Source organism: Equus przewalskii, chromosome 17, assembly GCF_037783145.1.
Source record: "Equus przewalskii isolate Varuska chromosome 17, EquPr2, whole genome shotgun sequence".
NCBI classification, from domain to species: Eukaryota; Metazoa; Chordata; class Mammalia; order Perissodactyla; family Equidae; genus Equus; species Equus przewalskii.
The window spans coordinates 3670560-3696247 of NC_091847.1; the positions used below are offsets into that span (position 1 = coordinate 3670560).

General features: G+C 49.2%; 1 protein-coding gene across 3 annotated transcripts; it reads left to right on the forward strand.

Annotated features, from left to right (window-relative positions):
- Positions 1-3723: 3723 nt before the first annotated feature.
- CYP27C1 (cytochrome P450 family 27 subfamily C member 1) lies at positions 3724-25410 on the forward strand. Of its 3 annotated transcripts, none has more exons than XM_070579599.1 (9): positions 3724-3996; positions 10225-10415; positions 11603-11802; positions 12873-13082; positions 14091-14254; positions 17129-17295; positions 18474-18552; positions 18990-19193; positions 23388-25410. In XM_070579599.1, the coding sequence occupies exons 1-9, from the start codon at positions 3739-3741 to the stop codon at positions 23502-23504; spliced, it is 1590 nt and encodes a 529-aa protein (XP_070435700.1). In that variant the 5' UTR covers positions 3724-3738; the 3' UTR covers positions 23505-25410. The 3 variants fall into 3 exon arrangements, with proteins under 3 accessions (XP_070435700.1, XP_070435701.1, XP_070435699.1); XM_070579600.1 differs by having other exon boundaries at positions 10279-10415; XM_070579598.1 differs by having other exon boundaries at positions 3784-3996; positions 10298-10415.
- Positions 25411-25688: the final 278 nt, after the last annotated feature.

Sequence of the window (25688 nt, forward strand, 5' to 3'; positions counted from 1 at the left end):
GTGAGGGTGCCAGGCGCCCTCCCTCCCTCCCTCCTTTGAAATGAGGGTGCCAGGCCCTCCCTCCCTCCCTCCCTTCCTCCTTTGAAGTGAGGGTGCCAGGGCCTCCCTCCCTCCCTCCTTTGAAATGAGGGTGCCAGGCCCTCCCTCCCTCCCTCTGAAATGAGAGTGCCAGGCCCTCCCTCCCTCTCTCCCTCCCTCCCTCCCTTCCTCCTTTGAAGTGAGGGTGCCAGGCCCTCCCTCCCTCCCTCCTTTGAAATGAGAGTGCCAGGCCCTCCCTCCCTCCTTTGCAGTGAGGGTTCAGGGCCCTCCCTCCCTTGCTTGTGGAGCCCCCATAGAGTGCTCTCTGTGCGATGCGATGCGACAGTTGGCTCTAAGGGACCTGCAAACTGCACTCCCCGAACAAGAGAGCCTCTGCACCAATTGCTCCAGCAAAGTCCCTTGGCAACTCTGGCCACCCTGAGGTGGGAGCCCTGGGCAGCCAGCCCCATCCAAACCACTTGGAACAAGGTGGGCAGCTTTGAAACGGGGAGTGTGGGGGCTCTCCAAGAAAAGGAGAGTGAGCGAACAGACTCCCCTCCCACTGAGGCGTTCTGGAGCCCACCAGGGGCCTCTGCCCCGTGTGGCCTTTCTCTTGGAATTCACTACAAAGCCTCATTCTTTGTTATCTGTCACATCCTTAGTACCTAAAAATGATGGATGCTAGGAAGCGTGTCCCCTACTAATGCAAGCAGCACTGGCCTGCTCTGAAGTCTTTTCACTTATATGCAGAGCAGGTGGAGTAAGTGTAGACTTAGAAGCCGATTTGGATTCAAATGCTGACTTTGCCCCTAGGAACTCGCTCTTTGGAGCAGGTCACTTAAGCCTGTTTCCTCCCATAAAATGAGGATAATGTGCCCCTGGCATCGAGCGTTGTAAGACTTCAACGGATTAAGGGGCAGACGTGCCTGGAGAGTGCCTGATGCTGAATACACGTTTACTGAAATGCAAACCAATATTTTATAACGCCATTCAGGGGCATGGGGAAGTTAAAACTATTTTGGCAACTAAACAACCACATATAAGGCTTTGCTGGGGGCTAGGCCCCTGGAGAAGCCCACACCTCTGTGGGGAGAGGTGGGTCTCCTCTCTGTCTCAGCTGAGGGGCTGTCCTGGAGTTCTGGGACATGTGAAGACTCTCCTGGTTTCACTCCCACACACGGCTCATTACTGTGTGTCGAGTTTCTTCCTGTAACTTTTAGAGGGCACCTTTCTTCCTCCCCTTTTTGGGGGTAAGGGCAGCTTACTGTTTCCCTAGGTACTGCCAACAAACTGGTTTTCTTGAGGGAAAACATCTGTACAAAATCTTCTGGTTTCAGGTCAGCCGGGGACAGATGGTGCTGGCCCGTCCACCTGAGATCACAGCCTCATTTTTCTTTCTTTTGTTCACTCGAGGAGAAAAGAACAAACACATGGATGGCATTTTCTCATTTGGAAAAAAATTTGTTCAGTTATTTTTTACTTATGTTTAAGATTCTTATAACATTCCATTCTTTATTTCCTTTCCATTGAACTTCCCCACAACTATGAGAATCATTTATTCTGAATAACCTTTTGGTTTTTTTATTATTCTAAAAGCAATATTCATTAGAAAAAACCTAAGCAGAGACCGAAGTGTTACTTTTATAACTTGTTTTTGGTTAGAGTAAAAGAAATTCTCCCACTCAGAATGATTTATTCTATTTCTGGGTTCATGCATGTTTTTCACAAAAAATAATTAGCTACAAAACAGTAGGAAGAAAACAGTTTACTGTTCTATTGCAGAATTTCAGATTGATAATTTAGACCAATGTACTGAGCCTCTAAAATACCCTTCAGCTGAATTTCACGAGGGCTTGAGGCAAATCTCAAGAACTGATAACTTTATTGTATGCACAACTATGAAACTAGCTTCATAAGTCTCCAGAGATGATATCCTAAGACACAAGGGAGCACGGGCACTCTGTGAAAACCTGTTCCTAGGTCTGATGAGATCTTCCTTCCTCCTCGTCTTACATCCCTGTCTTCTTTTACTCTCCTCTCCCTTCCCCTCTTTACCACAGTCTTTGTCTTAATTAGCCCTAAGTCATTGTGTATATAAATCTATCTGTAGCAGTACCCTTGTCTAGAATGGACTGAATTGCCTTTTACAGTATATGGTTCTTTAATGACTTCTTTGTTCCTGCAGACCAGTAACCCTCAGAAATCCTTTAAAAAGTCTCTAGGAACAAAGTTACTGTGCTATTCCTCATTCTCTGCCTTGTAGGCGACTTACTACCCCACTTCTGCCTATTGAACTTGGGCCCTTTCTCCAAACCCTGCCTAATAAGGCTGCTTCTCTCAGGGCGTCTTTCCTCTGCACTGCCCCTTCCTGCCCTCTGGCTAGATGTGGTCTCTTCCTCCCCCAAATCCCCGTCATGCTCTGGACCAGTTTCATGACACTTGTGTGAATCTGGCTTGTGCTTGTGCACCTCTTGTATTCTTCTGAGGGGTTGTAGCTCCTTAAAGGCAGGCTTAATGCCTTACTCTGCATCCCTTGCAGCTATAGAGCCTTAGAAATAAGAATTGCTGAGTACTTATTAGCCAAATTCTAGAAACTGAACAACTATGGTCTTCTTTGCTTCACTTACATACTTATAATTATTTAAATGAAGTGTATATTTAACAGAGTTGTAAAGGTGTAAACTAATCAAAAACAAAATACTTTTGCTTAACAACAACACCTTGTGTTTGTAGACGTTTTTCTTTTTAACTTTCGATTCTCGAGCACAAACTGGATGAAGTCTTTAAATAATGCTCTCAGTTTTCAGAGTAAGTTGCTGAGCTCCTAACTCAGAATCTGGGCTCCCTTCCCAAAACCAGATGACATCCCCCCGCCCACATCAAGGCCCTCCCGTCTTGGCCCACCTCCTCTCCAAAGCTAGGCACAGAGATCTGAACTGTGTGCACAAACCGTTCTCCCTTCTCACCTTGACATGAGGCATGCTCTTCCCTCAGCATCACACAACAGGGCCAGTCCTTGGGAGAGAGCGGGCAGCCAAACGCTCTGAGCAGTCGCTCAGCCAGCCCCACTTCCTCACTGCTCTCAGAGCTGCGCTGGGGTAGAAGGAAGGAAACCCATAAAAGCCATCAACAGAAACATCGTCATTATCATTACAGAAACTTGTGCTAAAATAATAATGTGGTCATTTTACAATATTGTGAACCACCTGCCAAGTCATCTAGCATTTTTGTTCTCAGTTTGCATGTTGATTATAATTGTATAATTGTAATTGTATTATAATTATAATTGTATAATTATAATTGTATAATTGAAATCATGAAGAACTATTTCTAAAGTACAAAAAAGGCAGATTAGGTTTCTTTGGTGTTTTCTCTACAGTAATTTTTAAGGAAGGAAATAATTTTTAAAATCTGAGTACACTTTTCTTTTTTTTAGCCACTTTGGAAATCGGGTTGATCTTAAAACTTTGTGGTGAATTAATCCGATGTGAAGAAAAACAATAACCGCCTCATTCTGTTGCAGTCTAATCACAGACCACCCCTTTCTCCCAGCCTTAGGGGAGGGAGCCTTTAGCACCGGTCTGTGTAAACTGATGCCAGGCGGTATGAGTTCGAACAAGCGCTGCTCCTGCAAGTTAAAACAGAGCCAAGAGCCACCCCAAAGGGCAGCCCCCGAAACAAACAAACCGCTGAAAGCAGCCCGCCCCGCCAGCGATTGCCATGGCCCTGCTGGCGCGGCTGCTCAGAGCCCGGCCCAGCGCGCCGGCACAGCGCGCAGGGCTCCCGGGCGGCGGGGCCCCGCGGCTGCCGGCGGGGGCGCGGGCCGAGGACAAAGGAGCGGGGCGGCCGGGGGCGCCGCCGAACGGGGGCCGCGCAGAGGGGCCCCGGAGCCTCGCCGCCATGCCGGGGCCCCGGACTCTCAACAACCTGGTGGAGTTCTTCTGCAAGGACGGCTTCAGCCGCATCCACGAGATCCAGGTAGCAGCGCGCGCGGGCCAGGAGGGCGAGCGGCGGGGGGCTGCTCTTCCCAGGGCAGCGGGCTGGGGGGAGGGGGTGCCCAGGGGAGGGAATCCCGGGAGGGGGCGCCGGGGAGGGGATCCCAGGAGGGGCGTAGGGGAGGGACGCCAGGGAGGAGGAGCCAGGTCCGGCTGGGGAGGGGACGCCCCGGGGTGGGGGCCCAGGGAGGAGCACAGGGCAGGGGTGTCCGAGGAGGGGGCGGCGGGCAGGGGCTCCGAGCGGGGCGCGCGTTGCCCGCGGATCCCTGCCCGAGGGAGGCCGGCGTGTGGCTGGAGGAGCGCCCGAGGCAGCGCCCTCCCCGCCGCGGGCGAGCCGCGCCGGGCTCTGCAGGGTGCTGTGCCTGTGTGGCCGAGGTCGCGTTGCGTTCGTTTCTGGTGCTTTTTATTTGTTTTATAAATGAAAAGAACTCAAAAAAGAGCGGAGGTTCGGAGGCTCTGCGTTAAGTAACCTCTAGGAGACGGGGTCGACAAGGGAATAAGTGAAGCTCGGCGTCCAGCCAGGCCCGAGGCAGGGACCCGGGACGAGCGCACCGCTCCGACAGCCCTTGGAGAGAGAGTTGGGACCCGCTCCTTCCGCAGCTCTTGTCGTGACCCTGGCTGCTGCGCTTCCCGTGCCCGCCTCAGACTGCGTCCTTCCTTACAGGGTGACCCTCTGCCTTTACGAGTCCTCAGATGCCCCTCCGTCGCGCTTGCGGTGGCATCTGCTTCCTCCACTTGCCGTCTCCCCTCTCAGGGCTCCCGCCTCAGCACACCCTGCTGTTTCTGGGACTGGGCTTTGGGACCTCTTCCGAGGACACCCTCCTTCCTCCCCACCACCTACTTCCTTTTGTTCAAAACTTCCCCTCCATCCGTCAAAGCCTCCTCAGAGGAAGCCTGCTGTCAGCACCCACCTGGGGTTTCCTCATTGCTTTGTTGCTCAACCATTAAGCATCCATGATGGTGCAGAGGCCCCGACTGCAGGTGAAGGAGAAAGGTCATTAATAGAAAGAACAGTGGAGCATGAGGAGGGATTTTAATTCCACTGCAAGTCCAACTGGCTGCCCTCTCCATCCCCCACATCAACCGCGCACAGTCTTTTGCCCAGACATGCTTCTAGGGGTCAAAAATGATTTTCTCTCTTTTCCGTGTGGAATCTGAATATAAGGTATCAGGGTGTTAGTTTTCAAATATGGTAAAAACAATATTTTGTTGACAAGTTCAGTACAGCCTCAGCTTTTGTTTTGGTTTTTTACGTTTATCCACCTCTGCTTCCACCTACTTTTATCCTCACACAATTAGTTCAAAGTTTGTTCCACACACGGCTTTCTTTGAGAAGCCATTAAAACCTGTATCTCTGGCTGGATCCACCTCTCCACCAGCAGGAAGTGTCTCAGTTCACGTGGCTGTTTTCCCTGCTCCCAGACCCAGCGCTGCTGCCCAAGGCTCAGACGACGTCCTTCACCAGGACTGTCCAAGATGGCCCTGCCAGAGGACATCCGCCTGACTCAGCTGGTGCTGTCTCAGTGCACTCTGCACTCGGCAGGGCCCCAGGGCTCCCTCTTTATCCCCCCTGAGGCTCCCCTTTTCCTTCACTCTCCAGGCACCCTGATGCATTTGCAAGAGTGCTCATCCTTCTGCCTCCCCTCTGAGGACCCCTGGCGACTGCTTGATGGGTTGCCCACTCTGAAGCCTGGGCTGCAAGCGAATGCAGGTTGCTCTAGACTGGATAAGGTTCTAGTAAGACCCTCTTGCCCGGCTCTCCAGGTTGCTCATCAGGCCCTTCTAAGATAAGAGGAAGAGGATTATTCTGTTACCATCACACCCAGTTTACTTTCACTTGACTTGTAATTCAGAATGTTAGCTCACAGGGGATCTTAGCATTCATCTATATGGTTCAAGCTTTCATTTTACAGGTGGAAAACGCCCAAAGTGAGCTCACACCTAGTTAGTGACAGAGTAGACACCATAATCTGGGTCACCGGAGGCTGTCTTAGGTGTGACAGCGGAGGAGAATTGCTGGTACCAGGAATCCTGTGTTCAAATGCTCGCCTTCTGCAAGCTCTTGGCTAATCTCTTAGTCTCTTTGGAACTCGGTTTCCTCCTCTATGCAGGAGACCAACACTTCTCCTCCGTCTCATAGGTTATTGTGAGGTCAGATGAGATTAGGGTGTGGAAGGGCTTTGTAAGCTGTATTAATCTCAAAAAAACTAGTAATGAGGGTCCAGCCCCGTAGCCGAGTGGTTAAGTTCAAGCGCTCCGCTTCTGCGGCCTAGGATTTCACCGCTTCGGATCCTGGGCACAGACATGGCACAGCTCATCAGGCCATGCTGAGACAGCGTCCCACATGCCACAACTAGAAGGACCTATGACTAGCATATACAACTATGTAGTGGGGGGCTTTGGGGAGAAGAAGAAGAAGAAGAAAAAAGATTGGCAACAGATGTTAGCTCAGGGCCAATCTCTAATACTACTACTACTACTACTAATAATAATAATAATGAACATTTCTAAAATTCCTTTCATGTGCCAGGCACAATTCTAAGTCCTATATGTGAAGTACATTCTATTATTTCTCCATTTTGTAAGTGAGGAAACTGTGGCACAGTGGGACCAAGCGGGACCACAGTGGGACCAATTTTCCAAGGTCACCCAACTGTGAGCCAAGATTCACTCCAGAGTCTGTGCTCTTAATGTCTTCACAAACACTGAGTACTATGACTGACTGTATCATTCCAAGGTCCACCGCCAAAAAGTGCCGTAAGCGCTCTGGATCATCTCTCTTGTTCTCCTGACCGCCTGCGCAGTGGCTCCCTTGTGCTGGTCATGCCCGTCCAGTAGCTGGATTTGCCTGAGAAGTGGCCCATGTTCCAGTAGTTCCTGTTAACAGTCCTCTCATCAGTGGTCCCCTTCAGAGACCTGGAGGAACACTCTTTTGGGGCAACTTGTTTGTTAGGCAGAAGTGACCCCTTGGCACCTGACGCATTCCAGCTGAGTCTGAGTGCCTTCATCTCCAGGCAGGGAGACTTCACTCATTTCTGGGGCTGAGTAATAAGAAGTGTTGGCAGATGCCAAAGAGGGCCCTCGTCATTTCCCCATGCTCAGCCTTGGCTGTGTCATGCTGAACCATGCTGAAGGGTGTTTTTCTTTCTTGCTTTCTTTCTTTCCTTCCTTCCCTCCTTCTTTCCTTCTCTCCTTCCTCCCTTCCTGTATTATTTAACTGCATAGTTTAACCCATTTACATTTATTGAGATTTCTTTTTTTGGTGATAGCTTTATTGAGATATAATTTACATACCATACAATTAACCCATTTAAAATGTACAACCATCACCACAATCAATCTTAGAACATTTTCTTAATCTCAAAAAGAAACCCCCTATTGCATCCTTTGCCTGTGACTCCCCAACTCTCTTGTTCCCCCAGCCTTAAGCAACCACTAATTTACTTTCTGTCTGTGTACATCAGCCTACCGTGGACATTTCATGTAAATGGAGTCACATAATATGTGGTCTTTTGTGTTTGGCTTCTCTCACTGAGCATCATGTTATCAAAGTTCCTCCATGTTGTGGCATGTGTCAGTACCCCATTTCTTTTTATGGACAAAAATTGTTCCAGTGTATGGATATAGCACATTTTTTTGCTTATCTATTCATCAGTTGGTGGACATTTGGATTATTTCCACCTTTTGGATTATGAGTGATGCTGCTGTGAACATTTGCTGTAAATTTTGGTGTAGACATATGTTTTCATTTCTTTTGGATGTGTATCTAGGAGAGGAATTACTGGGTCAAATAGAGACTCTGTATTTAACCTTTTGAGGAACTGGCAGACTGTTTTTCAAAGTGGTTGCACTATTGTACATTCCCAGGGTTCTGATTTCTCCACATCCTTGTCAAAACTTGTTACTACCTGTCCTTTTGATTATAACCACCCTAGTGGGTGTGATTTTGGTTTGCATTTCCCTAATGACTAATGATGTTGAGCTTCTTTTCATGTGCTTATTAGCCGTTTATGTAGCTTCTCCGGAGAAATATCCATTCAAATAATTCCCCAGTTTTTAACTGGGTTATTTGGTTTTTTACTATTGAGTCATAATAGTTCTTTATATATTCTAGATAGAAGTCCTTTGTCAGATATGTGCTTTGCCAATATTTTCTCCATTCTGGGGATTGTCTGTCACTTTCTTGATAGTGTCCTTTGAAACACAGAAATTTACAATTTTAAGTCCAATTATCTATTTTTTCTTTTGTTGCTTGTGCTTTTGGTGTCATATCTTAAGACACCATTGCCAAATTCAAGGTCATGAAGATTTACCCCTATGTTTTCTTCTAGGAGTTTTCTGGTTTTAGCTGTTACATTTAGGTCTTTGATCCATTTTTTTTTTTCAGTTTTTTTTTTTTTTATTGAGTTAGTGATAGGTTACAATCGTGTGAAATTTCAATTGTACATTAATGTTTGTCAGTCATGTTGTAGGAGCACCACTTCACCCTTTGTGCCCACCCCCCACCCCACCTTTCCCCTGGTATCCACTAAACTGTTCTTGGTCCATAGTTTTAAAGTCCTCTTTGATCCATTTTAAAGTAATTTTTGTTGATGGTGTGAGATAAGGGTACAAATTCGTCCTTTGTCTGTGGCTATCCAGTTGTCCCAGCACCATTTGTTGAAGAGAGTATTCTTTCCCCATTTAGTTGTCTTGGCGCTCTTGTTGAAAATCACTTGACCATGGATGTATGGGTTTATTTCTGGACTGTCAGTTCTATTCCAGTGATTTAGATGTCTGTCCTTATGCCAGTACCACATTATTTTCATCACTTTTATAGTAAGTTTTGAAATTGGGAAAGGTGAGTCCTTCAACGTTGTTCTTCATTTTCAAGATTGTTTTTGCTATTCTGGGTCCCTTGCATTTCCATATGAATTTTGGAAGCAGCTTGTTAGTTTCTGCAAAGAAGCTGGTTGGAATTCTGATGGGGATTATGTTGACTCTACGGATCGCTTTGGGGAGTATTTCTGTCTTAATGGTTCTAAGTCTTCTGATCCTTGCACGTGGGCTATCTTTCCATTTAGTTAGGTCTTCTTTAATTTCTTTCCACGATCTCTTGTAGTTTCCAGAGTATAAGTTTTGCACTTCTATTGTTAAATTTATTCCTAAGTATTTTATTCTTTTTGACGTAAATGGAGTTGTTTTCTTAATTTTATTTTTGGATTGTTCATTGCTAGTGTATGGAAATACAATTGACTTTGTATATTGATCTTATATCCTGCACGCTTGCTGAACTTGTTTATTAGTTCTGATAGTTTTTTAGTGGATTCCTTAGACTTTTCTGTGTGCGAGATCCCGTCATCTGCAGAGGGAGAGCTTTACTCCTCCCTTCCCAGTCTGGATGCCATTGCTTCCATTGGTTTGCGGGGGGCCGTTTTCACAGGTTCCTGCAGAGTGCTCACCGAGGGCTGTGCACAGAGCAGGCTGGGGGCGCCGCCGAGGGCCTGCACGAGGAGCTGGCAGAGCCTGTGGCTCGGGACGGTTAAGGCTCTGCGGTTTGTCCACGTCCACATTCCTCTCTTGTCGCTTCACATAGCTAAGGTATTTTTTAAAAAAATATTTAAAGAAGAGGAGAACTTCTATGACTATGATTAATGATGTGAAAATGTTTTGTCGTTGTTCGTGCTGTGGGGTCAGTTCCAACTGTAGTGGCCTGTGGGCAGCAGAGTGGAACCCTGCCTGGTCTTTTGCGCCGCTCCCCCCTTTCCTCTCTGGCGTGATATCATTCGTGAGGTTTTCATGGCCAATTTTTCCGGAAGTGAGTGGCCGGCTCCTTCTTCCTAGCCTATCTTAGTCGGAAGCTCCGCTGAAACCTGTCCACCATGGGTGACCTGCTGGTATTTGAAATACCGGTGGGAGAGCTTTCAGCGTCACAGCAGCACGCAGCCACCACAGTCTGACAACCGACACATGGGTGGTGTGGTTCCTTGACGGGAAACTAACCGGGTCCGGGGCCATGAGAGCACCGCATCTTAACCACTAGACCGCCGGGGCTGGCTGAAAATACATTTATCTCAGGAGTCCTCAAAGTTACTACTCCGATTCCGCTCTGTATAATGTAGAGCTTCTCTCTGCCCCAATTTTCTGCTCCCCTAACACACAGGAATGTTTATGTCAAAGGTATATCACATCTGTGTATTTTTTCCTTTTTGATTTCTCCACGGTATTGCAGCAGAAGCACACACGGGAATATGGAAAAATCTTCAAGTCTCACTTTGGTCCTCAGTTTGTAGTATCTATTGCAGACCGAGACATGGTGGCTCAGGTGCTCCGGGCGGAGGGCGCTGCGCCCCAGAGAGCCAACATGGGGTCCTGGCAGGAGTACCGAGACTTACGAGGGAGATCCACCGGGCTCATCTCGGCGTGAGTATGTGGGGCCAGGCTGCGTCACGAGGGGGCCGAGGAGCTCCAGGAGACCTCCTCCCTGAGTGCCGGGCTCCTAAAAGCCGGCTTTTAATGCCGCACAGAGCTCCCCGTGGAGTAGGGTCAAAGTAGCCTCATTGCGTGACCTCCTAAAGGCCGGTGCCTGAGGGCCGGTCTGGGGCTCTCGCGCTCCTTCTCTGGGAAGACGTTGGATGGCAGGGATGAGATGGGGGTGGTGGTGGCCACGTCATGGGGAGGAGCTGTTTCTCAAGCGAGGCTTTGTGGCTTTAGGTGTCCATTCAGTGACAGCCAAGAGAGCTGAAGCCCACGCAATCTGTCGTGGACAGGGATGAGGGCGCTCAGCTGTTTTAGGAGACCTCCGGGAGGGGCTGAGCACCTCCAGCATCGAGCGTCTCGTAACAGATTAGGATTGTTATTTCTAAACAAGGTTCACTGACACCTTTGTGTCTTCCAAGAGCTCGCCAGCACACTCCCAGGCCTGGAGGGGACACGGAGCAGCTACAGATCCCCGGTCCAAATCCCTAAGGTTTAGAAATTCTATTTGTGGCTCTTGTGATATATCTGTCCTTATACATGAATTGGAGAGAAATACAACCATCAGTTTCTCAAATATGGTAAATAAAAGTTGTAACTGGATGTCACCAAGGTCCCTCAATTTCTGTCTTGAGGGAAATATTCAAACAACTCCTCTCCTTTGTCCAGCCCCAGAGGGCAGCGGCCGAATGATGACGCACAGCTCCTGCGCCCTCTCCGGGGCATCCTGGCATCAGCCGCAGCCTCGGAGCTCAGGAGTTCAGACGAGCTCAGGGCTCAGGAGTTTGTACATGTAAACTCTTGTCTTATTTGCTAATCAGAGCAGTCCCGTGTTTTTCTATTATAATATCATTGCAAGGTTTTCAAAGGAAATCATTTCACTTTTATAAACAGGATTCCCACTGGCAATTTTTTCCCTTCAAGCTTGCTTCAAGGGCAAGAGCTGGCGCTCTAACGGGCGCCAAGGCCGAGTCGCGCCCTCTCCCTGCAAGGTGTCTCCCTGTCTTCATTCCGTTTGGATTAGCAGATCTGGTTGATTCTTTATTGCTGGGAAATTTTTCAGACATTCCCTGATTTCCTTTCCAGAATGCCAGTATAAGTAAGGTTATTTGAAACTCACTTTGTTCTTCTAGGGAGGGTGAACACTGGCTCAAGATGAGAAGTGTGTTGAGACAAAGAATTCTGAAGCCGAAAGATGTGGCCATTTTTTCAGGAGACATCAACCAAGTAATTGCTGATTTAATTAAAAGAATCTACATCCTCAAGAGCCAGGCAGAAGATGGAGAAACTGTGACCAATGTCAATGACCTTTTCTTCAAATATTCAATGGAAGGTGAGGTGAAGTCAGGAGTCGGGAGGATGGAAGAATGGATATTGGTCAGAAACAGTAGTTTGCGTTCACTGAGCGTTTCCCGGGAGCCAGGTGTGCTGCTAATGCTCCTCTCAGTGCCAGCTGAGCCCGGGGCGCCCATGTGTCACGAGTGGGAAACCAAAAACCTGCCCCTATTTTTAGTGGCAGAAGCTTAGTTTTAAATCCAGGTCTTTTTAACTTAAGACCCATGCTCCTAATTACTACACATTTTCTTTTAGCACAGTTTTTAAAAAGCAACAGAAATTTGGAGGGCATCTACTCCGAAGTCAGTCTAGCTTTTTAAATTCACGTTGCATGGGTCGTCCATTCCCAGGGTTCAAAAATCAACCCAAACAGGTATTCATGGAAAAATCTTCCTCTTTCCTGACCCGGCGAGGTCTCCAGATTCGTATGTATCGTCAAGAAATATTTTATGTGCATACAAGGAAGTACACGGAATACTCTTTTTACTTTAAAAAAGTAAAAGGTAGCATACCAATCGTTTTGTTCTGTACCTTGCTTTTTTTGGAGGACCTTCTGTCGGCTTTCTCATTTTTTTTATGTTTACCTTACTTCAAGTTTAGTTTTTTAAGTTAACTTTTTTAAAGTTCTAATATTGATGTTCTCTAAAAGTATTAAGAGAGTCAACAGAGAAGTGAGTTGTAAGCATGCTGGAGGATCCCGCCCTTGCCTGACCCCTTCAGGCTGTTCCCTCTGCGTCTGCAGCCCTCCGGCCTGGGCCCCCGCTCTGTGGCCGGGGGAGCCGTGTTTCAGTTCCCCGAGCTTGGGCAGGCGGCTGTCATGTGGCGGTTTTGCCTCGTGGGTCTTGAACAAACCCGGGGAACGGAGGTGTGATGGGCAGGGCCGGGCGGGGCTGGAGAGGCCTGCCCTCGAATCCAGCATCCCGTGGAGAAAACCTCGGCGGGCAGGGCACAGGGCCCCCTCGCGAAAGGCACCTAGATCGCTTTAGAAAATTGCTTTTATGGCCAGATGGTGAGTGTTGATACTGTCATAATCTAGAAGACGGTTCTTAAAGTCTCTTTCCCACGCAGGAGTGGCCACCATCCTTTACGAGAGCCGTTTGGGCTGCCTGGAGAGCAGCGTCCCGCAGCCGACGCTGGACTACATTGAGGCCCTGGGGCTCATGTTCAGCATGTTCAAGACATCCATGTACGCGGGCGCCATCCCCAGGTGGCTCCGCCCACTCGTCCCGAGACCCTGGCGGGAATTCTGCAGGTCCTGGGATGGACTCTTCAAATTCAGTAAGAGGAGACTTGAGGGGCACCTTCTGTAGAAGCAGCTTGAGCTGACTTGACCGCTTGTGGCGTATCTAACGCCCACGCAGACGACGGTGTTAGGGAGAAGACCACCCGATGTAGTCACGTGTGGTTGTTTGGACGCATGAACTTTTAGACTGGCTTCTCGAATGAGCAAAAAGCATGTGAGTTCTGACTATAAGTAATGTGACCGATTTCTCATCTTTACATTATTTTTATTTTAACAAACGTGCCAGCAGTGATATATCAAGTACATGTTGTTTGTGGGAGATGATCTCGTTGGTCTGGTAACTCGGCCGTTGCTTAGAAGACGGAGGGAATTTCAGGCCTGTGCACATTCATTTGAACGTTCTCAATTGCAGCTCTTTGGAAAGAGACAAATGCATTTGTTTCTTACCTGGTAAGAAGCTAGGAAAAACCATTTTGCTCAAACCCAAGGTGAAACCAGAAAGCAAGATTTCTCGTGTGGCTAAACCTTGTACTATAAAACGGTTTCCAAAAAGGAAAAAAAAGATTTCCAAAATATTTAGAGCAATGCTAACCTTGAAAGAAGCGTCCCACGGGGTCTTCCGGAGGTCAGCGTTCATGTGATATGTAGCTTTTGCTGCATATAACACGCTTGGATCTTTTTATGATAACATCTCAGATAATATGCGTGGCCCTTTCCTCTCAATTCGTTCTCCCTTCTGGAAACAAAGTGAAAGAAAAAGGAATCTGTTTTCTTGTTACTCCAGACCTTTTTTGGCTGTTTGATTAGGAAAGCAAACATTTGCAAATATCTTATAGATTATTTTAAAAAAGGAAGAGATGTTTAACTTGCCTTTAACTTTTTCGTTTGTTTGTACAAACAAGAGTGTGCATGCGGTTCTGAGGTTGACAATAAGTCGGTCTGGGCTTTGTGTAGCTTCTGGACCTGCCACAGAAGAGGGAATCGAGATGCAGGAGATTATTCTTAACAAAGCTTCTTTCAAAAGAAATGCTGTTTTCAAACAGGCCAAATTCACGTTGACAACAAGCTGAGGGACATCCAGTGCCGAATGGACCGAGGGGAGAGGGTGAGAGGGGGCCTGCTCACGGGCCTCGTCCTCGGCCAGGAGCTCTCGCGGGAGGAGATCTACGCCAACATGACGGAGATGCTGCTGGCCGGCGTGGACACGGTGAGTGGGCCGGCTGTGCTCTTTTCTCATAGGCAAAGCTGTTAAGTCGGGTGGCCTTTCCGAGGTGTCAGCTGGAAGGCAGTACTTTAAGAACACGCTCCTGCTTGCACCAGCTGAGCAGCTGCTTCACTGCCGAGAGGAGAGGCGGGAGAGAGCCCTACCTTGTTGTTTATTCTTCACATGTATAAAACGTGAAACCAAGGTGCACAGGAATTCTGTAAAAAATGTAACTACTGTTCCATTATCAAACACACGAAGTAACAGTATGTTTTAAAGTTTAGAAATCATTCCTGATTTGCAAACATTTGTCCATTGTTTCCTAACATCAGAAATGAAGAGGGCACAGACATTAAAAACCTTCTTATCATTTGAAATATTCCTGGCCATGGAGAGCTCCCCAATTCGTTTTATAAAGGCAGCATAACTTTAAAACCAAACCTGCTAAAGAGAGCATTGAAGACAGAAAAGTTTAATCAGCAGTTTGATCTATGAATATGTGTATCAGCTTGGAATAAAATCCCTGTGAACAGATTCAGTTGTCGCAGCAGATGCATATATGCTGTGGCCAAGGAGGGCGCAGCTTCAGAATGAAACGCAGCGCTGCTGACTGACTTGGAGGGAACTCCATACTCGGTTGTTAAGTGAGAAGTGGAGATGCAGAAAAGTGTGTCTACTGTGTCCCCTTAGGAAAACAGACGGGGCCCCGCCCCACCCGTCCCTGTGCGTGTGCGTGTCTGTGAGGGACTGGGTGACCATGGAGGGGAGGATGGGGGGCGCACACCAGGCTGTTAACATGGCTGGGGGCTGGGAGGTGCGGGGGCACAGGAGCCAAGTTCCCTCCAAAAACGTGTGTAATATGGTACGTTTATTCATGGATGAAAAGTGACATACATGTGGGTGTATGTACAGAGAAATTGTAAGTGTACTAAAAGGAGGTGGTGAAGCAGCACGAGCAGGGCCCGGGTCTGGCGATGCTGGTGGAGAGGCCAGCCAAATGAAGTGGGGACGCTTGCCTGGTGTCTTACGGCCTCTAGCACTTCAGAGCGCAGGAGGCCTGGGACCCACAGCTTCTCCTTTGTGGGGGGCGTTTCCTGAGCTTGAACAAGGCAAGAGCTCCTTCTAAAGGGGGAAACCCTAGGGTTGGCATTTTTATTACAATGTCACTTAAACATGGAAAGGGAAAAAAACTTAGTATATACTATTTATTCTTACCAATCTTCCACGACAATAAAACAAAAAGCATGTAAGTTAAGTGCAGGCTAATGGAGGGAGTCAGTGCAGTCAGTGGAGTCTAATTAGCTGTGTGGCTGTGACGGGTGGTGCGGGTGTGTTCGCTAGTGAAAGCTCGATTCCAGGAACCGCCTTGTCTCTGGGCGGATTTGGACGTACTTCCCCCCTGCCCCCTGGTGGTAAGTGAGAGCATCACCACGGGGTGGCGTGCGGAAAGGACCCGTTCTGGAAGCCAGGAAAGTCACATCAGGAGACGGTCTTACAACTTCATAGTCACTTTTTAAGTGTAATTTTTAAAAATCAACATTATGCAGTATAATTTGTGCACAGTAAACTGCATCCATTTAAACCCTACAATTCAATACAGATTGTTGACAGATGCAATCATTTATGAAACCACCACAGTCACGACCCAGAACGTTTCTACGAGACCTGCAGTTTCCTCCCCCGCGTTTCAGTCCATGCCTCCCGATGCCCCCACCTCAGGCAACCACTGATCTGCTTTCTGATGCTGTATATCGTTTGCATTTTTCTAGAAATTTATATAAATGGAAACAGTATGTATCGCATCTGGCTTCCTTCTCTCAGCAAAATGATTTTGAGATTCATCCATTTGTTTCATATAAACGTAGTTTATGCTTTTTCATTACTGAGTAGTATCCCATTGTATGGATATACCCTGTTTAGTTTTTTTGCAAAAATGTGATTTTAATAGAAATTTTCTGTTCTCAATAAGCAGCATCTAAATTGTTTCCTTATCATTTACAAGGAAGAGATTACACTTTCTGTTGCGTATTATAGGAAAGCTTGCTATCTAAAAACATAAAATACCTATTAAGGGAAATGATATCCATATGGCCTACTTATGTTAGATTTTTTTTCTTAGATGAAAGGGCATTTGTTCTTTGGAATTCCCTTGTTTATAAGAGAGAGAAAATAGTTACTTAGATAGTGGTATTGATTTAAGTGAAAATCTTGGAACCTAGAAGAATAAAATAAAATTATTCTCAATAACCAGAAATGTAATCTTCAGTCTGAGAAGTGGTATAAACAATGATACTGCTTTGCACAAATGAGCGATTCGATCCTCACATGTTGCTTCACTTGATAAGTGTATGGAACAACGGATAACGAGTAACCCTCTCACGACGCCCCATCCCCTCTGGACTGGGGAGAGCAGAGCAGGCCCAGCCCAGCCCTCGTGGCCTGCAGGATGCCAGAAGATCGAAACGGTTCTCAGGCTGATGGGCAGCCTCAGGCCCTTTCCAGCAAAAATCAGGTGACCCTTGCAAAGAAGGTCACGGAAAGTTCCAGGCACGACCTCCAGACTTGACCAGCATCCCTGTATCCTCTCAGGCTCCACTGAGATTGCTCAAGTGGTTAAAAAAAGTTCCCAAATAATTTTCCCTGTGACTCCTCACGGAGGCAGCGCTTGAATCACATAGCTGATGTTACTTTCCAAAAATATTTGTCTTTCTCTGTCGTGAATTAAGGAAAATAATCTTGTGTTTTGGTAAAACATAAAATGCTCTGATAGAATTGTGTGACTGTGGCCCACGCCGCACTGCTTCCCCCGTGACTTCCCGTCTGATGCTGTCGGCGGCTCAGACCCTTCTGTCACTGCTGTGCCTGCTTCTTCCTTAGACGGCCTTCACTTTGTCCTGGGCGGTGTACCTCCTTGCCAGGCACCCGCAAGTGCAGCAGACCGTGTACCGGCAGATACTTAAAAATTTGGGGGAAAGGCACGTCCCAACGGCCACAGATGTCCCCAAAGTCCCGTTGGTCAGAGCTCTGCTTAAGGAAACCTTGAGGTAAGAGGCTCACCAAAATTCACGGCAAAAACTGTGTCCTTTACGTCTGAGTCTTTTTCATCATGACTGCGCTTTTGACTTAAAAACTGCGTCCTAAACAAATGCGCCACTACCCTCAGTGGCTGAAACATTTAGGAAGGAGAGATTCGTAACTCTCTTTATTTCCCTCTGCCTTGGTCAGAATAGCAGAAAGACTCTTCTGTTTTGTGGTTTCAGATGCTAATTTCTTCCTAAAGGTCTTTGGAGCCGTCCTCCAACATCCTTTAGCACTGTGCCTGCTTTAGTCAGTTGGCTCGTCAACTGTTTCCCGAAACACTCCTCTGAAGATAAAGCGGAACAAGGCTGATTTGTCAGGAACGTATTTTGAGCTGTTTGGTGAATTACCAGGCTTGCTTGCAAAATGCCGTGGCTCTTGTGTGAATATCCTAGTTGGGCTGGAGAAACCAAATAGTGACGCTCATTTACTCCGGGTCAGGGCTCTCCTGACGCTTGGAAAAGCTGGAGCCTGACGGAGGTGGCAGCCTTGGGCGGTTGGGGTGGGAGTGGGAGCAGGTGCTGGTGAAATTCCTCCAAGATCAGGGGTCCAGGACACAGCGCTCCTCTGTGGAAGGGACCAGTGACAAGGAGCAAAGGGCATTTACATACTATGCACCGAATGACTTTTAAACCTGACTCGATGGTGCTGCTTCAAGTTGTATTGCACCCTCAAGCTGCAGCATGCTGTTTAATCTCCAAAACCAAACCCAAAAAAGCTGGCTGTGTGTTTACTGTTACCTGTCAATTCCAGCTTTATTCAGGTCTTCTTGGGGTCGCCCTGAGGTGATCGGCATGCTGAAGCAGCGTTCCTCAGAGTGTGTTTCCTGGCCCCTGAGCCCCGTGGACTCTGCCGGCTGGCAGCTGTGCTCACACGGATCCAACGCGAATTCATCCCCGGCCGCAGTGGCGGGGGGAGGGCTCCGCGCCGCGGCCCCCTGAACCACTCTGATGGTGGGACTTTGTCACCTTGCCCTGGGCCTCGTGGGCAAAGCTAAGGAGCCACGGAGGTCCTTGCAAGATTTTGTAGTTGAAACTGTACCATGTGTAACTTTTTAGGAAATGAAAATGGCATTATATCCAGACTTTTAAATGTTTAGTAAAACATTTAAGTCACTGCTTCATTCCCGTTGGCTCCTTTCCAGGCTGTTTCCAGTGCTGCCCGGGAATGGCCGGGTCACCCAGGAAGACCTGGTTGTCGGCGGGTATCTGATCCCCAAAGGCGTGAGTTTCTTGCCCTGGGTGGGCGTTGGGCTGTGCAGGGTGGTGGAAGTGGAAACCTGCTCGTGGGTTTAGGAAGTCCTTGTACCTGAGCAGCTATCAGCGGGATTCCTTCCCTTCTGCATGTATTTTATGATGAAGATGGGGTTCGGGGCAAGGAGGTGAGGTGTGTGATCCAGCTCTGGCAGAAAAAAGCCCGATATTCCTGTAGCTCACAGGCTGTCCCCCCCCCTCTCCTGGGGCCCCCGGAAGTAGCCTGTCCCCCCCAATCCCTCCCCTCCCCCGCCCCGGGAGCGCTGGGTCTGGCAGCCCCTTGGCCCCCAGGGGCTCCTCCTGGCCAGGAGCAGCTCTGGAGGGGTGTCCAGCGAGGGCTCTTGCTTCTGCTCTGCTTTCGCGCAGTCCTGTTTTTTATTGTTTTCTGCTGAAAATGGTCTCCTCAGACCCAGCTGGCCCTTTGCCACTACGCCACCTCCTACGAGGACGAGAACTTCCCTCGGGCCAAGGAGTTCCGGCCCGAGCGCTGGCTGCGGAAGGGAGACCTGGACAGAGTTGACAACTTCGGGTCCATCCCCTTCGGGCACGGGGTTCGGAGCTGCATCGGGCGCAGGATTGCGGAGCTGGAGATCCACCTCGCCCTGATCCAGGTAGGGCAGGCCTTCCCCTGGGCGTGCCTGGGGCTACTCAGGCAAGAAAAGGAACCATGACCCCGAAAACGTACAGCCGGAGCTTCCGTGGCGTCCTCTCTGTATGTAGAAGGCCACCCCCGCCTGGCCGTCTGTAGCCCCCTGGCGCCTGCCTTGTTCTTTCCTCCTTGGAATCATGGGGCGGAAGTTAGAGAGCTGCGGGCCTGAAGAACTGGGAGCTGCATATGTGTGTCGTTGTCGGGGTCTGCAGGGCCCAAGAGCTCAACTCTTTTCATCACAGGGGGCATTCTGCAGAGAGGGAGTGGGAAGATGTCAAACGAGCGGTCCTCAAACACTGTGGAGCCTGGAGTCATCAGGGAACTCCTTAGAATGCAGGTTCCCGGGCCTCAGGCACAGAGATGTGATCTGGTGGGTCTGGGGTGGGGCTGCTGGGCGAGGCTGGCTTCAGTGGTCCGGGGGGCTGTACTCTGAGAAACCTGGAGTCTGAGAGAGTGTCCAGCTGTGTCTGCCCTGTGAGTGCTGGCCTCACAGGCAGCCTCCCGTCAGAGCCGGCCCGCAGGCGGCAGTCACACCTGCCCGGTGCTGGCTGCCCCCGCTGCCTTCATTTCTGTGACTCGGCTGCTGACCTGGTAAGCTGGTTCTTGAGCTTGTTTAGGTTGCAAAACATCAGGAAGGCTTGGTTTTTGCTAGAGAACACCTTATATGCTAATCTCTAAATATTAGAATAGATAATTTGTGCTCATGCGGCATCTGAGTTCAGGCTATAGCAGGAACTAAATAATGTCTGGAACTAAAACACTTTATAAAAGAAAACCCTATCGTAGAGAAAATTCTACCCATTAGTCTTTCTGCAAATATGGGCAGACTATACCACTAACACGTTAGCCGTGGAAAGCCTTGGCCTGAGGTTTGGGAGCTACTGTTATTGACTCAGGCATTGGGAGAACATGGGGATTTCCTGGTGACCCAGTCTCCCCATTTTACTGATGAGGAAACTGAGGCTCAGAAAGTTGGAGCCGCTTGCCACAGTCACAGCGTGGCGGGTGCAGGACACAATGCAGGGTGTCTCGACTCCTTCCTGCGTTCTCCCGCTTGTCATGGAGGTGCTTTCCTGCAGGCTCACAGAGCTTGGAGCAGAGCGCTGAGGGGTTGGGACCTTTATGGTAGATGGCATGAGAAGTGTCAGGGACTGGGGAAGCCTGGCCGGCCTGGCAGGGGGCTGAGAGAGATTCTGGATGGTCAGCCCCGGGTGGGGCCCTGAGGGCTGGGAAGGTGAGGGGCTATTGCCCAGGGGAGGAGGCGCAGAGGGATGCATGGGGAGCAGCTTGCTGGGGTCCGGGCTGCCTCTGGTAGGGGGAGGCTCGGGACCCAGCGGACTGTGTAGATTGGCCATCCCCATCTGTGTCGGCATGCGGGTGGCCGCCGTGTGGCAGGGCTGAAAGGTGTGCTACCAGCAGAGCTGTGTGTCCCAGGGGAGAGGCAGCTGGCTGTGGCAGGGATGGAGCTCCAGGGCCACCTCCAGTCTCAGCTCTGCCGCTTTCTGGCTCCAACACCTCGGGCTGGTCTCTCGGCCACTCTGAGCCTGTTTCCTCATCCACGAAATGGCCAAATACCTGTCTCGTGGGTGTGTGAGGAATAACAATCATCTATGTGCGGAGTCTGTGCCCAAGAAGGGAGAGCTGCTGCCCGCACGCCTGCGCCCAGTGTCTGCGCACGGGCATGTTTTCCGGAAGGTCTGAGGCTCCTTGAAAGGCCGCCGTGTGTTCCACGGCCCCTCTCGGCCAGGTGAGGCCGTGGCTGCCCGACAGCCCTCCATCAGCTGTGGAGGCTTCTGCTTCGTGGCTCCGGCTGCCCGAAGAACTGGAGACGACACCCGGAGCCACAGGGCCCAGCCGGCGCTCCTGCACGAGGACGAGGACGGAGTGCGAGGAGCCTCAGGAATCGGGTGTTCGATGGTGGTGACACGGTTGTTTGCTGCTATTAACACATGAATGTGCTGCTGAAGTTCTCACCTAGAGTCCTTTCTACTGTGTGAGCACGGAAAGGGAGCATCATTGTTTATAACCGCCAAGAAAAGAATGAGAGAAGGCAGAAATGAACAGCACCAAGGATGAGAAAGGAGACATAACTACAAATGCCGTAGAGGATTAGTGTTAATCAAGAAAATACTACAAATAGCTTTTTTGCTAGTAAAGTTGAAGACTTAGATAAAATGTACAGTTTACTAGAAAAATGTAAATTACCCCTTTTGACTGAAAGAGAAGAGACCTCAGATATTAAATACATTGAGTCGGTGGTAAAAAGATCCAGCCCCGAGTGTTGCTGAGCTGGACAGTGTCATCCAGCCCTCGGTGGGCAGGCGGCGGTCATCTTGTGCAGGTAGAGAGTGGAGACAGGAAGTCTCGCTTTTATGAGACTTGCATAACCTTGATATATACAACTTAGAAAGCATAATACGAGAAAGGAAAACCACCAGCTAACCCGATCAAAGATGAAAAATATCCTAAATGAGAGCTTGGCAAACCCAATCCAGCAGTGTGTGAAACAGCACTGCGCCCTCACCAGACCCGGTGTTTTCAGGGTGCGAGGGCGCCCACCTCAAGAGAGTCTATCCATAGAATTCACCACAAGAACAAATTGAAGGAGAAAAATGATGTGGCCATCCTCCCAAACTGATAAATTCAACACCCGCTGGTGACACTTGGCACGTCAGTGACAGTGGTCTCCTTCTGCAGAACAGCGAGCCTGCCTGCCCCCGTGGGGACGGCAGGCGGGGCTTTCGTGGTCACTGTTAACCGCGTTTGTGGAAATACAAACGAGCTGCTCGTATGGCACCGAGCTGCTCGTATGGCACCGAGGATGTTTGGAAGACGGCCCCAGCTCCTTGGGAATTGTGGGCTTGAGGTGGAAGAGGGGGCTTTGTTTTTTGCATTTGTGTCTCCTGTGTAATTTTGGCTTTTCAATGAGCACGTGCCGCCCACTCAGAGGAAGAAAGACCGTGTGGCATGTTGGCCTTGAAGTGGAGAGACCTTCCTGAGTTCTCCTTCTGCCAAGTGGGAATGTGCCAGCATTCTAGGGGGTCAGAACAAAAGGTCAGAAGTTGGAGGTTTAGATGAAGCCATCTCGATGCCAGAACATGATGGAGCTGCCCAAATACAGGTCATTTGGCTTGGCTCTTTAACAGGGACAAAGTGACAAGCTCGGCATATGTCCCCATTGCAGCCCTGCCCCCTGCCGACGCCCCTAGAGCCCCCACTCGCCCAAGGACCCTCAGTGGGTCCTGCTTCATTGCCTGGACCATGAGGCTGGAGAGAGAGGCAGGGCAGGGGGGGGGGCGGCGGCCTGGGTCACGTGACGATAGGTGTTCCCACACCTGACTCCGTTAGGTGGTTGGGCAGGGGAGGGATCAACAGCCAGGCTGCCACCCCCACTGTCCTAACAGGCTAGGGACAGGGCGCCCCCTCCCCTCCAGGAACCCTTGGAGGGTTGACAGAGGTCTTCCCAGCAGGCTGCGTCTGTTCCCTGAGCCGAGGGTGACTTTGAACCTCGGGCGGTGGCCAGCTGGTGGGGAGAGGTCGCTTTAGGCTGATGATCCTCTGGCGTTCTTTACCCGCTGTTGAGGCACTTTCCAGTTTTACCCTGACAGGCAGGCCTGGTTCTTCTTTTGAACTGCAGAAGTCAGAAATGGAACAAAACTACAAATGAGGACTGTTTAAATTAAGGCCATCAGCAGACAAAGTCCGTCAGGACGGTTCCTGCTCCCCACAGCTGTACCCGCTGTGTCCGCATCACTTCTGCAGGGGCCCAGGTTCTGGACCCGCCGGGGACCTGGAACTTCGCTTCGTTCCTCTTCTCTCCTTGGCCTTTGACTCCTTCTTTGTCTGCACCTAAAGGGGAAGCAATAGAGTTAGAAGTTTGAAATGGCTGATAAAACGTGGTCGTTTGGACGTTCTGCCTGCGGATCTTTGTCCCGCCGGCTTCACAGCTGCTTGGTGGACACGCCGGGCTCTTGTCCAGGACCTAACGCCCTGCTTTCAGACAGCCGGCATCCCCCTGAGTGAGGGATCTGTCCTCCACAGGGGTGCTCTCCTCTCCTTGGCCGCCTGCAGCGCGCGGCCGTGACAGGAGGACTGCAGGGCCCTGCGAATCCTTTGCTTTCCCAATTTAAATCCCCCTCTCTCTTTCTCTTCTCAGTTGCTTCAACATTTTGAGATCAAAACATCTTCTTGGACTAAAGCTGTTCCTGCAAGAACCCACGGGCTTCTGACGCCAGGGGAGCCCATCCACGTGTGCTTCGTTAACAGAAAGTGAGCCTGGAGTTTTAAACCCAGCCGGTGGACTGACACGCCCTGGGTGCTCGTGTGTCACTGAGCGCGACGGCGGAGGAAGGTGATCGGGCTTAGAGGCTGTCTCGGTTCTGAACTGGCCTCCCGGGTTCTGGGAGACTTGCAAATCTTCACGCAAAGTAGTGTGAAAAGATGGTTGTTTTATTTCTGCATACCAGAGTTGCCTTTCCTTTGGGGCAAGAGCTGTTAAGAACCAGTGGCGCTGAATTCTCGTGCGTCATATGTTGTCTTCCCCTTGCCCCATGCTCCACGTTCCGTGGCCAGTGGTCTGTGCGCCTGTGCGAGGCAGCGTGGCTTTCCTGGTAAATTCAGTGGCGACTCTGTGTTCTCTAACGCTGCCCCGGGACGCCAGGCTCGGAGGCGGTTTCAACTTCCTGGTCCTCACTGCAGACGGGACATCAAGGAAGCCTCTGTAATGCTGTAACCACGGAAGTGTCACCGCCGACGGCACTGTCCTGAGCCCCAGGTGGAGCTCCTGCAGCCGGGCTCACGGTTCAAGGGGCAGATTCTTGTTTTTCTCTCCAGACTTGTACTTTCTTTTCTAGTCATAACTTCTAAAGAAGTTTAATATTAGTTTTTGCCTTTCAGGCCACTTGCTGGTCACTAATAAGAAAAAACACGATTTTATGACGTTCCCTCAGCACCATCAGGCTTGAAACCTATTGTTCCAAATCCCATAATTCTTTTTACACAATCCTTACCCAAAAACCACTTTCCTACTAATATATACCATAAATCTGTTTTCTCCTCTGTAGTCATTCTGCAAAGTAAACCTTAAATAAAATGAAATAATATCCATTTCACATACCGTTTGTGTTAAAGTATATGACAATGTTGAAATCTGTATGTAATGACAGACTGACTCTAGTGTGAGTGCTGTGAAAATATGTGCAGTTAAATATGAAGTTCTGTCGTTAACAGACAAAATGTTGGATCGCTTTGAGGTGGCAGTCTGTACATTAACTTTTCTAACTCGGTACCATTTTCTTCTGTCTGAGACTGAAATGAAAATACATTGATACTAATTAAGCAACTTGAAATGACCTCTTCTTCTACAGCATGACCCTCTAGTGAGGTACAGCCTGCCCAGTGGGGTGCGGGGCAGAGCGCTGAAGTGCAGGTCAGGGGGCCCCCTGCACCCACCGTTCAGACACAAGGAGCTGCCTGGCGGGGTCGACGGGAAGTACATGGCGCCACCTGCAGTATTCTTACCAAAGGACTTGAAGCTGAATTGGAAGGCTCTAGCTCCACTGCCAGTTTATAGGAAACGCAGGTGTAGAGGGACGTGTTAGAACTCCGTGTGGATGCAATCAGCAAAATCCAGAATACAGTGAAGTCTGCAGGACACGGTTCTTTTTCAAGAAATAAGTGACAAAAAAAGAAAAAGAGGAAAGGGAAGCTGTTCCAGGTTGAGAGATTTAAAAGACGTACCTGCCACATGCACTGCTGGACTTGGTTTGAACCTCGATTCAAATAAACCTCTTGTAAAGAGACACATAAGAGCTAATTAGGGAAATTTGAACACTGACTCTGTATTTGACGATATTAAGGAACTGTTAATGTTTTGTGTATGATAAAGGTAGTTGTGTTGAAAAGAGAGAGATCTTGCCTCTTGGAGATCTCTCTTAAAGACATGAATGTGTAATGTTATTGGGCGAAATGTTATGACGTCTTGGATTTACTTTGAAATAACCCGGCTGTGGAGGGTGGTAAAGTGGGTGGAGGGCTGGGGTGATGAGGGGGGAACGGTGAACCAGGAGTGACCAACACTGATAACTGTTGAAGCCGAGTGATGGCTACGCGGAGGATTCATGACGCTGTTCTCTCTACTGTGTGTGAACATTTCCATAATGAAGTGTCTTCAGAAACCATGGACTTGATGGATTAATAACCTCATAGTTCATTTCTTTTTCATTACTGTTCACAAACCAGCAAAACTGACTATAAATTAGGTTCTTCAGGGAGCTGCACCTTCTCGTTCAATAATTGTTGTTAGAAATTATTGGTTTAACTAACTGAAGTAGCACTGTCGTGCTAGGATTGGGGTGACCTGTCAGACAGGGGCCGGCTAGCCTTCACAGCGGAGCACAGATCCAGAGATGTGGGTGAGGATGGGAGGTGCAGGGCCAGGCACCACAACCAAGGAGGG

What these genes read in the sequence shown, in the direction of transcription:
- CYP27C1 (XM_070579599.1), top strand. Translation starts at nt 3,739, where the DNA reads ATGGCCCTGCTGGCGCGGCTGCTCAGAGCCCGGCCCAGCGCGCCGGCA. An exon ending in TCCACCGGGCTCATCTCGGC is followed by an intron (nt 10,416 to 11,602) that starts GTGAGTATGTGG and finishes TTGTTCTTCTAG; the next exon opens with GGAGGGTGAACACTGGCTCA. An exon ending in GGTATCTGATCCCCAAAGGC is followed by an intron (nt 18,553 to 18,989) that starts GTGAGTTTCTTG and finishes TGGTCTCCTCAG; the next exon opens with ACCCAGCTGGCCCTTTGCCA.